The 12,831-nt window shown below is 38.1% G+C and overlaps 1 protein-coding gene and 1 pseudogene across 5 annotated transcripts in view; both read left to right on the forward strand.

The window, feature by feature from the left end:
- UBR1 (ubiquitin protein ligase E3 component n-recognin 1) overlaps positions 1–12,831 on the forward strand; it is a 141,369-nt gene that overhangs the window by 78,270 nt on the left and 50,268 nt on the right. For 4 of the 5 annotated variants that reach the window (XR_014813013.1, XM_021097091.2, XM_084972918.1 and 1 more), the window contains 4 exons: positions 730–829; positions 1,754–1,863; positions 6,413–6,499; positions 7,980–8,161. Coding sequence is in view for 3 of the 5 variants with exons in the window: in XM_021097091.2 (XP_020952750.1) it covers positions 730–829; positions 1,754–1,863; positions 6,413–6,499; positions 7,980–8,161 (479 nt within the window). In the remaining 2 variants the exon portion in view is untranslated. Of the gene's footprint in view, positions 1–729; positions 830–1,753; positions 1,864–6,412; positions 6,500–7,979; positions 8,497–9,316; positions 10,612–12,831 lie in introns of those variants that run through there. The other variant, XR_014813014.1, reaches the window with a different exon arrangement.
- Positions 4,620–5,301, forward strand: LOC146406389 (large ribosomal subunit protein eL32 pseudogene; annotated as a pseudogene).

Here is a 12,831-nt window from a genome sequence, read left to right on the forward strand (position 1 = left end):
TCCTTAACCAGGGATCGAATCTGCATCCTCATGAATACTAGCCAGATTCCTTTCCACCAAACCATGATAGGAACTCCATACATTTTTTGATAGATACTGTCTAATTGGCGTCCAAAACATTAGCACTGATTTACTTTCTTTTTTTTTTTTTGTCTTTTTGCTATTTCTTGGGCCGCTCCTGCGGCATGTGGAGGTTCCCAGGCTAGGGGTCCAATCGGAGCTGTAGCCACTGGCCTACGCCAGAGCCACAGCAACGCTAGATCTGAGCCGCGTCTGCAACCTACACCACAGCTCACGGCAACGCCGGATCGTTAACCCACTGAGCAAGGGCAGGGACTGAACCCGCAACCTCATGGTTCCCAGCCGGATTCATTAACCATTGCGCCACGACGGGAACTCCCTGATTTACTTTCTAATCATCATTGTGATTAAAAGTGCCTGCTTCCCAGAACCTTTGCTAGCTCTGTATTTTACTATAAAACTCTAAAATTTTGCCATTTCGATAGGTGAAAAATAGGGTGATTTTGTTTTAGTTCACATTTCTTTAATTTTAAGTGGTGTTGAACATTTCTCATATGTATATGTATCATTTCTTTATCTGTGAACTGCTTGTTCATAACCTTTGCACATTTTTTACCAGTCAGATTTTTTATTTTTATATCTCCATTTAAAATTTATTTACCTGAAGAACCACAATTTTAAAGATCTTGTCCTATTTTCCTCTTTCAGGCATTTCATATTCTGGCATTGGGCTTACTAGAAGAAAAGCAACAGCTTCAGAAATCTCCTGAAGAAGAAGTGACATTTGACTTTTACCATAAGGCTTCAAGTATGTTTTAGTATCATTTTCAACACAGTTTCAGCTAACTGCCAATTATTAATGGAAAGTGTAGCTCTATAGAGTTTAAATCTGTCAATCCTAAAAACAGAAAATTCTGAAATTGTCTTTTTTAGTTTTGAAAAATTTCCGTAATACAAATATATTTTTTAATCCCCACTACAATCCTTTTACTGCATGATCCCACCCCCTTTTTGGAGTGAGTTGCATACATTGATGGTTTCTTTCATTCCTTATCTCAGATATTATCAAATATTTGCTGCTATATCATCCATATTATTCACACTATCCATTTACAGATGATACTCATGTTCTTGAATTTAATATGATTGCAGAAGTCTGAGTGAATAACAATGTGTTTGTTTTGCACTGCTTTCAACTTGTAAGAACAGGATAGGTTTAGATTAGATTTTTATTAAATACTACATGATTAAGACAGTTTTTTCAGAGCACATTTTAGGAACATTGATTTATAAGACCAGTAGGAGAAAAGCATCTCATTTTCTGTTTAAACACTATTTTCTAGATCCTTGAATACATCATAAACCTATTCAGTTTATGGTTATGACAGCTCCTACTTTCATATTTTTGGGAGCTTTTGTCCTCAGTAAGTACTTTTACTAGACAGTGACCCAAGTAGAGGAAAGGCAAGAGACAGATCATCAAGGGTAGCCCTTTTCCACTTAGTAGCCACAATGGAAAATATAAAAAAGAGACCTAAAGTAATTCAGGTTTTTCAAGTTGTTTAATTTAGTACTATAGTACTTTATTGTAATTGCAGATTTTCCATTGAAAAATTAATCTAATTAAGGGTTTGCAAACTTTGGTTATCAATGTGAATAACATTAACTGAATTATAACTTAAACATATTATGAATATATTGTTTATTATGCAAATTTTTTTGTTTTAAAAAGGATTGGGAAGTTCAGCCATGAATGCTCAGAATATACAAATGCTTTTGGAAAAACTCAAGGGAATTCCCCAGTTAGAAGGCCAGAAGGATATGATTACATGGATACTCCAGGTAAACCTGAAAAATAAACTGATCATATCTTGGTTTAAATATTTCCCCTGCTTGCCTCTAAAATTAAACTACTGTATTCGCCAATTATAAAATCATTTACTACTGATTTTAATGGTCAGTTGTAATTTTTCATATTAGTAATTCTGTTTTCCCTATGTTTTAGTGAAGGGATTTTTTTTAATAAATTAGGATTTATGCATTTGTTTCATTATTCGTAAACAAGTGTTGAATACCTGCTCTGTGCTATGCTCATTTCTAAACTCTGAACAAGACAAGTAAGGTGCTTGTTGTGGAGCATACAGACAGCAAACAAAAAAACATCAGGGTAGTTCAGTGGATTAGGATGGGGTAACTTAAGACAGGTAATCAGAAAAGGCTTCTTTTATTTTATTTTTATTTATTTATTTGTCTTCCTGCCTTTTCTAGGGCCGCTCCTATGGCACATGGAGGTTCTCAGGCTAGGGGTCAAATCGGAGCTGTAGCCGCCGGCCTATACCAGAGCCACAGCAATGACAGATCCGAGCCATGTCTGTGACCTACACCACAGCTCATGGCAACACCGGATCCTCAACCCACTGAGCAAGGGCAGGGATCGAACCCGCAACCTCATGGCTCCTAGTCGGATCCATTAACCACTGAGCCACGACAGGAACTCCAGAAAAGGCTTCTTTTAGACAGTGACATTGAAACTGAATGACATGGAGCCAGTCTAACAGCAATCTGGAAAAGTACTCCAGAACAAGGGAACAGCGATGCAAAAGCTCACTCAGCTTTTGCTGAGGGCCACAAAGGTGGCCACAAAGAAGGCCAGTGTGAGTAGAACATGATGGGAGAGGGAGGGAAAGGCAGACAGCAAGATCAGAGGAACAGCCAGGGGCCAGGTCTTATAGGTCAGGGTAAGGTGGCAGATTTCATTTTTGAGGACAATAGGAAATCATTGAAGAATTTTAAGTGACATAATTTGATCTACATTTTTAAAGATCACTCTGGCTGCTGGGACAAGTAGATTATAGGAACAAGAGGAAAACCATTAGAAGATTATTGCAGTAATCCTGGTGAGAAAGCAGTATGACCTAGGCTAGGATGCAGATGGCAAGAAGCTGGACTGATTCAAGTTAATGTGATTGTAGAAGCTGTAGATCTTGCTGATAGATTTGATGAAAGGAATGAGAGAAATCAAGGAGTCAGAGATGACTCTTGAATTTGGAGCTTGAACTGTTGGGTAGAGGGCAGTGCCTTTGGGGAGGAATGAATAGGTAGGGAGAGGGGACAGGAATGTAACTGTAATGGAAAGGCCTCTGCATGGAAACTTGAAGGCAGGGTTGTGGATCTTCTTTTCACTGTATTTATTAAAATATTTTTATGTTATCAGCTAGATATTTTTTTGTTTTGTTTTGTTTTTGCTTTTTAGGGTCACACCCCAGCATATGGAGGTTCCCAGGCTAGGGGTCAAATTGTAGCTACAGCTGCCAGCCTACACCACAGCCACAGCAATGCAGGATCTGAGCTGTGTCTGCAACCTACATACACCACAGCTCACGGCAACGCCAGATCTCCAACCCACTGAGTGAAGTGATTAAACCCACAACCTCATGGCTCCCAGTTGGATTCATTTCCGCTGTGCCACAACAGGAACTCCCTAGATATTGTTTTGATGATTAGAATATAGGGTGGTTATTTTTCACATTCCTATCAGGTGGAGATCTTTGTCATGATTTGTACTTGTAGCAGTCAGTCTTTGTTCTTACTTCATCGGAGATACTCCTTAAATAAGCATTATGTAATTTGAAATGTAACCATAAAATAATGCTGTTATTATCAGGATTTCTCTTGAAATAGATTTCATGAATATTTGGTATTTTAGTTAAACTTACCAATATGATCACTTTAAAATATAAAACAAAAACAAAAGAAGTAGGTAACTGTTCTGTAGGTTTCAGTCATATGTGGAATGTTAAATTAATTAACAGATTGAACCAAACAAAAACAAACACAGATTGAACAGAGTTGTGATTATCAGAGGGAAGGGAGTAGGGGAGAGTGAAATGGGTAAAGGGGTTCATCTGTGTGGTGATGGATGCAAACTAAGCTTTTGGTGGTGAGCATGTTGTAGTATTTAGAAATGTAGAAATACAACATACAGGGGAGTTCTGCTTGTGGCTCAGCAGGTTATGAACTCAACTGGCTCAGCAGGTTATGAACTCAACTAGTATCCATGAGGACCCCAGGTCTTGCTCAGTGGGTTAAGGATCAAGCATGCTATGAGCTGCAGTTTAGGTCGCAGACACAGCTCGGATCCCACATTGCTATGGCTGTGGCATAGGCCAGCAGCTGCAGCTCTGATTCAACCCCTGGCCTGGGAACTTCCATATACCACAGATGCCGCAGATGCTGCCCTAAAAAGCCAAAAGCAAAAAAAGAAAGACAGACAGACAGACAGATGCAGCCCTAAAAAGCAAAAAAAGGCAGACAGAAAGAAATACTGTACATGTGAAACATATATAATGTTATAAACCAATGATACCTCAGAAAAGTAAGTCAAACTGTCATTTAGTCCAGTATTTATATCTGTGGACTAAGTTGGAGATTTGTTCCTGAAAGTCCCTTTTCTATTAGGATAACAAAGTTCATTGTCAAAATATATAAAAAGCACAAGTATTTCTTATTATAAACCTTAGGTATTTTACCTAAATGGTTAATGTAAAATTGTATCGTAAGTTCCTTGTGGGGGTTTTTCCGCAGGAGACTGAGGCTCTTTCAAAATTTAAGTAAGTTTTATGGATGTTCAGTACTCTTTTGGAAACCTTGATATTTGCTAAAAAGAATGAGATAGCTTTTCTTTGGCACTGCTTGTGGAGGTGGCAGCCGTCTCCTACTCAGTGTCATGGCCGTTCTCATGAAGCCGAAGATCACCAAAAAGAGCACCAAGAAGTTCATGCAGCACTGGTCAGGCCAGTATGTCAAGAATAAGTGTAACTGGCAGGAACCCAGAATCATTGACAGTGGGGCACTCAGAAGACTTAAGGGTCAGATCTGGATGGGAACAACAAGGAAACAAAGCACATGCTGCCTGGTGGCTTCTGGGGGTTCCTGGTCCACAACCTCAAGGAGCTTGAAGTGCTGTGATGTGCAGCAAATTTTAGTGTACTTAGACTGCTTACAACGTCTCCTCTGAGAACCACAAAGCCATGTGGAAAGAGCAGCCTAGCTGGCCAGCGGTCACTAATCCTAGTGCTAGGTTGTGCAGTGAAGAAAGTGAGTACACAGCTCATGTGCACGTTGTATTTGTATTAATAAAACCATAACACTCGGGCAAAAAAAGAGTGGGATAAATCTGTCTAAGCTGTTGTGGGAGCATCTCTAAGATAAACAATTGGAGTTCCCACTGTGGCACAGTAGGTTAAGGATCTGGTGGTGTTTCTTTAGTGACTTGGGTTCGATCCCCAGCCTGGTGCAGTGGACTAAGGATCTGGCATTGCCGCAGCTATGGTTCACATTAGATCCCTAGCCTGAGAACTTCCATATGTCACAGGTGCAGCCAAAAAAAAATTAAATGATTATGTGAAAAAAGAAAGTAGGAAACAGTGTTTATAGTAGGATCACTTTTTAACAAGAATATACATAAATATAAAGAAATATATATTTTCATTTTTTTCTTGCCAAGAAATACTAATTATCTTTATTTTTGTTTTTGTTTTTTTAAAATAACTGCACCTGGGTCATAGGAAAGTTCCTAGACCAGGGATTGCATCCGAGCCTCAGCTGCTGCCTACACCACAGATGTGGCAACACCAGGTCCTTTAACCCACTGCTCCAAGCCAGGGGTCAAATCCATACCTCTGCAGTGACCCAAGCCACTGCAGTTGGATTTTTAACCCACTGCCCACAGCAGGAACTCCCTAATTATCTTTAATTTAGTTAATTTGGGGAAGAGGGACTGGCATCAGGAAGAAAAGCTTTCACTTTCCATACTCACTGTCCATATCTTTGCATTAAAAATATTATTATTATTATTTGCTTCAGGGCCACACCTGCAGCATGTGAAGGTTCCCAGACTAGGGGTCAAATTGGAGCTATAACTGCCAGCCCACACCACAGCCACAGCAACACAGGATCCGAGCTGAGTCTTCGACCTACACCACAGCTCATGGCAACTCTGGATCCTTCACGTACTGAGTAAGGTCAGGGATCAAACCCGCAACTTCATGGTTCCTAGTCGGATTCGTTTCCGCTCTGCCATAATGGGAACTCCTAAAAAATGTTATTTTTTAAAAATGTGTTTTTCCCTAGCAGAAGCAGAGGTGTGCTCACACCTGCATGCTGATTCAGCTGATTCTGCTCTCTCCAATCTTCTCATTAGCTGGATTGCTAATCGACTAGGGGAGGTGTTTATCAAAGTCAGGAGTCATTTGTACAAACTTAAGCTATTTATGTTTACATATCTTATATTTAAGTCAGACCTTTGGAGACATGATGACAAAATCAGATGAGTGAATTTTTCTGTTTTGTCTAACCAAATCTTCTTTAACATTTCATCTGTTTTTCACAGATGTTTGATACCGTGAAGCGGTTGAGAGAAAAATCTTGTTTAATTGTAGCAACTACATCAGGATCAGAATCTATTAAGAATGATGAGGTAATAACATTATAATAATGTTGACTGTTCATCTCTGTCTTTGAACTTTACTAGTGTAAGGGAGCTGCTTTTTTGTTAGAAGGAACCTATTTATTGTAAAGCATATAGTGTCTCTCTTCTTTTGCTGATTATGTTTCCATACCACAGGGTTTAGTGGTACTTGACGCATAATTATCTAATATCCAATATAATATATATGTTTTACAGAAGCAGAAGAAATTGATGTATATTGGAACTCTGTTGAAAATACCTTATTTTATTAATTTTTGAAATATTTTAATATCTGAAATTGGAATATGTATTATGCATGGCTTATTATTTAATTAGCATTCTTAGTGGAACACAAGATAATGGTGCATCTTAGATTCAATGAAATGAAGTAATATTTAGATTATGAATTTCCATGATAATGAATTAGGTTTTGATGATTCTAATCTTAAAATTATTAGAATATTATTACTTGTGGTTATTAACTGTCTTTCCTGAAAGGAAAACACTGGACTTAAGTTAAACAAAAGGACACCAATTCATCTCAGTAATGTTAAAGTTGTCATTCTTAGTGCATTTAGGAGTAACTGTTAAGCATCATCAAGTTGGCTTTGATTAAATGTCAAAGGTTAAATGATTGACAAATTAAAATTTTGTATCATTTAATTTTGTTTTTTAATGTACTGCATTGAATATAAAAGGCAGTTTGTTAGATATTTAAGGTACATGGCCTTTTAAGTTAAATCATTGAAATAACCAAAGGAGTAGTTTGTTGTGTGATGTGATGGAGCCTGTATGTTAATTTTGAGGCATCAGATTGAATCTAGGCTTTCTTTAGGAAATTTTGCCTGACTGAACAGTACATGTAAATTTTTTTTTTTTAAGTTTTTTGTTTTGTTTTGTTTTGTTTTTTGTTTTTTTGTCTTTTTGCTATTTCTTGGGCCGCTCCCGCGGCATGTGGAAGTTTCCAGGCTAGGGGTCTAATCGGAGCTGTAGCCACAGGCCTACGCCAGAACCACAGCAACACGGGATCCTAGCCGCGTCTGCAACCTACACCACAGCTCATGGCAACGCCGGAACCTTAACCCACTGAGCAAGGGCAGGGATCGAACCCGCAACCTCATGGTTCCTAGTCGGATTGGTTAACCACTGCGCCACAGCGGGAACTCCCTAAATTTTAACAATAAATCTTTCCTGGAGTTCCAGTCATGCCTCATCAGAAACGAATCCAACTAGGAACCATGAGGATGCGGGTTCGATCCCTGGCCTCACTCAGTGGGTTAAGGATCCAGCATTGCCGTGAGCTGTGGTGTAGGTCGCAGACGTGGCTTGGTTCTGGCATTGCCGTGGCTCTGGCACAGGCCAGTAGCTATAGCTCCAATTAGACCCCTAGTCTGGGAACCTCCACATGCCGTGGGTGCAGCCCTAAAAAGACAAAAAAAAAATAATAATAATAAATCTTTCCTAATTTTTGTGATCTCTTAATAACCAGATTATTCATGATAAAGAAAAGGCAGAAAGAAAAAGAAAAGCTGAAGCTGCTAGGCTACATCGTCAGAAGATCATGGCTCAGATGTCTGCCTTACAAAAAAACTTCATTGAAACTCACAAACTTATGTATGACAGTACATCAGAAATGTCTGGGAAAGAAGACTCCATTATGGAGGAAGAAAGGTAAAACAAAGCAAAAGTAAAAATTAGCAACTTTCTTAGTGGAAAAATTACATATTCACTTTAAAAAATGGTTTTTCAAAATATATTTTAAAGTAAGACAAATAACACTGTTTTTAAGCTAGGAAGAGCACGATGAAGCCTCTAAGGTACTTATTGGATGTAATTTTATGTTGATAAATCATTCAGGTGTGCCATGAAATTTGTTGGGAACCTTTATGCACGGAAAGACCTGAAGAGGGAAACAGAAAAGATAGAAATCAGCTTCTGTTATCTTATATGCATGGGCTTTTTTTTTTTTTTTAATAGCCACTCCTGAGACATATGGAAATTCCCAGGCTAGGGGTCAAATTGGAGCTGAAGCTGAAGTCTACACCACAGCCACAGCAACACCAGATCCAAGCTGCATCTGTAACCTATGCCCCAGCTTGTGGCAACGCTGGAGACCTAACCCAGTGGTCAAGGCTAGAGATTGAACCCACATCTTCATGGATACTAGTTGGGTTCTTAACCTACTGAGCCACAACAGGAACTGCTGTGCATGGGCTTTTTTGGCTACACATTTATATATCAGTTCATATATTCCTCATTATTTTTAGGAGTTCTGACAAAATGACTGCTGTTATTAAAGACTGAAAAAAAATTCACTGGAAAAAGATAGTCTTAGTTATTCTTTTTTTCTGAAAAAGAAGACAGTGCCTATAGTTACAGTCATGGAGAACACTTTGGAATGGGAACCATTAAATCTGGTGTTTTATTTCTGTGACTGATGTGCTTTTGGGGAAATTAGTTAACTTTCTGAGAGCAGTGCTTTGTGGCCTGTTACGGAGATACAGTGAGAAAAGGGAGGAGACGATGGTACTTTGAAAAGCATTCCAGTTAAATATTGAAAATACCTCATAAGCTTATTTTTACTTATTTTTATTAATAAATTTATTTTTAAAAACAGACTTCACTACTCTTTAAAAATGTGTGTTGTGGTACTTTTAGGAAATTGTGCTTTGTAATAATAGTAGGAACATTATACTCTATTTAATATGTCTGTATCCTGAAGCTGAGTATGCTAAAAAAGAATATAGATTTTATATTTTAAATATTTTTTTTTTTTGTCTTTTTGCCATTTCTTGGGCCGCTCCCGCGGCATATGGAGGTTCCCAGGCTAGGGGTCTAATCGGAGCTGTAGCTGCCAGCCTACGCCAGAGCCACAGCAACGCAGGATCCGAGCCGCGTCTGCAACCTACACCACAGCTCATGGCAACGCCGGAACCTTAACCCACTGAGCAAGGGCAGGGATCGAACCCGCAACCTCATGGTTCCTAGTCGGATTCGTTAACCACTGCACCACGACGGGAACTCCTATTTTAAATATTTTTTAAAAATGAAGGTAGGCTATCTTTGGATGACTGTAGTAATAAAACTGGAAACTAATACAAAACTTTAAACAAGCAGAAGTCCACATCCTCTCAATGGTACATATTAACAAAATACGTAGGAAGTAATGAAAAAGAAACTTCTCTATGGTTTATTCAAACAAGAGAATGTAAGCAGAAATGTACTGAGTTAATTAATGGCACTAATGCTTTCATAATATATTTTTATTTCCTGATTGTACACATAAAATTACATATGTGTTCTCATTTAAAACAACTCATATAACACAGTAAGTCCACTTAAACCATTCTCTGCATTCCTCATCTTTCTCCACAGATACTTATTGTAGTAAATAACTATTGTTCTAGGCATCTTTCTGTGCATTTATAAATATATTTACGTAAATAATAACGTGACTTTTTAAAATTTTACCATAACTTTTGTTCTGCAACTTGCTTTTTCACTCAAAGCATGTCATGTCAATACTGTTAGATCTGTAGTATAAATTCTACATCATTCTTTATGGCTGTTGCATAGTAATCCATAGTATGGATTTATAATACTTCATTTATCAGATTTTGGACATTAAAGTTTTTTTCCTTTATTTCCTAATTTTTCTGTATTACAAATAATGTATCAGAATATTTTTTATGTGCCCCCTTGTGCATGTATACAAGTACTTCTCAAGAGTGGAATTTAATAAGTGAAAGGGCTGGGTCATAATTATTTAAAATTTTAATAGATACTGCCACATTACCCTCCAAAGTAGTTTAACCAGTTCCTACTCCTAGCGGTGTATGAAGAGTGCCTGCTTATTTCATCCTCACAAATACTTAAAATTATCAGTACTTGAAAATATTTGATATAACCAAAATTATAAATTTGTGCCATTCTGAAATTCCCTGGTTAGTACTGTTGAACATCATTTCTTATGATTATTCACTAATCTGTTAGATTTTGCCTTGAGAATTACCTTTTATTATCCTTTGTTCATCTCTATTGGGTTCTTTACTCTTATCTAAATGATTTGTAGAAGTCCTTTTAAAATTATGGATATTAAATTTTGTTGCATGTTTCCCATATTTTTCCCTGCTTAATTTAACATCAATTAAGAAATTTTTGCCATAGTGAAGTCTTTTATTTATTTATTTATTTATTTTGTCTTTTTGCTATTTCTTTGGCCGCTCCTGCGGCATATGGAGGTTCCCAGGCTAGGGGTTGAATCGGAGCTGTAGCCACCGGCCTACACCAGAGCCGCAGCAACGTGGGATCCGAGCCGCGTCTGCAACCTACACCACAGCTCACGGCAACGCCGGATCCTTAACCCACTGAGCAAGGGCAGGGACCGAACCCGCAACCTCATGGTTCCTAGTCGGATTCGTTAACCACTGCGCCACGATGGGAACTCCTGCCATAGTGAAGTCTTCAAAGTTGATAAAGACATTTGTCAATCTTTTAGAGTTTTAACTTTTTGTTTCTTAAGAAGGCTTTTCCTACCCCAGGGTCACAGATATATTCTCTTACATGTTTTAAAACAAAATTTTACTTACAGTTATATTAACACATTTTCATTTTTAAAATCAAATGTTAGAGGGCGTTCCCATTGTGGCTTAGCAGTAATGAACCTGACTAGTATCCACGGCCTCACTCAGTGGGTTAAGGATCTGGCATTGCTGTGAGCTGCAGTGTAGGTTGCAGACACGGCTTGTATCTGGCATTGCTGTGGCTGTGGTGTAGGCCAGCGGCTACAGCTCCAATTCGACCCCTAGCCTGAAAACTTCCATATGCCTCAGATGTGGCCCTAAAAAGAAAAAAAAAAAAAAAAAAATGTTAGCGATAAAGCTAAAGTTCCATTTGAACACTGGCCTAAATCTTGGACCCTGGATCCCTTTCTGCCCTTCCATAGAGATACTGTGGTTATAAGTTTTATCCATAGCTTATCAGAATTTTTGCTGTTACATATAAATATATATAACTATAGAAATTAAATAATGTCATTCAGCTTTTTGTTTTATTTGCATAAATGGTATTGTGTATGTTTGATTCTTTAATTTCTCATTTTCATTTAATACTATGTCTTGGAAATCTGTATATATATGTTCTTAAATATAAAACAAGCTCAGTATTTCTCATTCTTGACATTTGGGCAGCAGTTCTTTTTCATGCTTCGTGAATTGCAGAACATTTAGCATCTCTGGCCCCTCATCCACTTAAGTCCAATAGTCTTTATGATAACCAAAAGGTAAAGCTTACCCACATATTGCTGGATGCCTCCTAGAAGGTGGTACCACATCTAGCTGAGACCTACCTTTTAAAAACTGCATAACATTCTGTATTATGTAATTTCACTTACATTGATGATGACCATTTATGATATTTCCAGTTTGTTGGAGGACCTGCGATATTTCAGGGAGTTTCTTGCACAAATACAAAGGCAATATTGTACAGCCATGGCCTTTGAAGTCAGATCATCTGGGTTAAATCCTGGCCTGATTACTTCGTAATGCTGAATCATTAGTTAAGTCTCTTATCATTTCTAGGCCTCAGTTTCTTCATGTGAAAAATGGAGGTAATAATAGTACCTACCTTATAGAATCATTGGAAGTATTAAATGAGGTAGCATAACTTAAAGTATTTGAAACAGTGCCTCACATTACAATTAGTGCTTATAAGTATTTGCTATTATTTATTATATTATTATTGTACACATTGAGTACATCTCAAGAATTGCTAAATCACTAAGATGTATGTTTTTGGGGGGATTTTTTTGTTTAAGGACTGCACCAGTGGCATATGGAAGTTTCTAGGCTGGGGGTTGAATTGGAGCTATAGACGCTGGCCTATGCCACAGCAATGTCAGATCTGAACCATGTCTGTGACCTACACCACAGGTCATGGCAACACTGGATCTTTAACCTGAGCGAGGCCAGGGATTGAACCTGCATCCTCTTAGATGCTAGTCGGGTTAATTACCACTGAGCCACAATGGGAACTCCAAGATGTACGTTTTTAATTTTAACAGCAACAAAAATAGAATACAAACTAAAAGCCTAATAAGAGTGAATAGATAAAACTGTTATGACACATACAGTGAGAGTACTCTGTCGCCATTAAAAATAATGTTTCTGGAATTTCCCTCGTGGTGCAGCAGGTTAAAGATCATTGTTGCCACAGCTGTGGTGCAGGTTGTAACTACGGTGCTGGTTCAGTCCCTGCTTTGGGAACTGCCGCATGCTGTGGGTGTGGCAAAAAAAAATAATATTTCTGAAGGAATTTTAATAACATGGAGAAAACAGCTAATC

This window comes from Sus scrofa, chromosome 1 (assembly GCF_054392235.1).
Source record: "Sus scrofa isolate SSC_HxYL_T2T_F1_AM1 chromosome 1, Sscrofa_HxYL_maternal_Yorkshire_Landrace_v2.0, whole genome shotgun sequence".
In the NCBI taxonomy this organism is placed as follows: Eukaryota; Metazoa; Chordata; class Mammalia; order Artiodactyla; family Suidae; genus Sus; species Sus scrofa.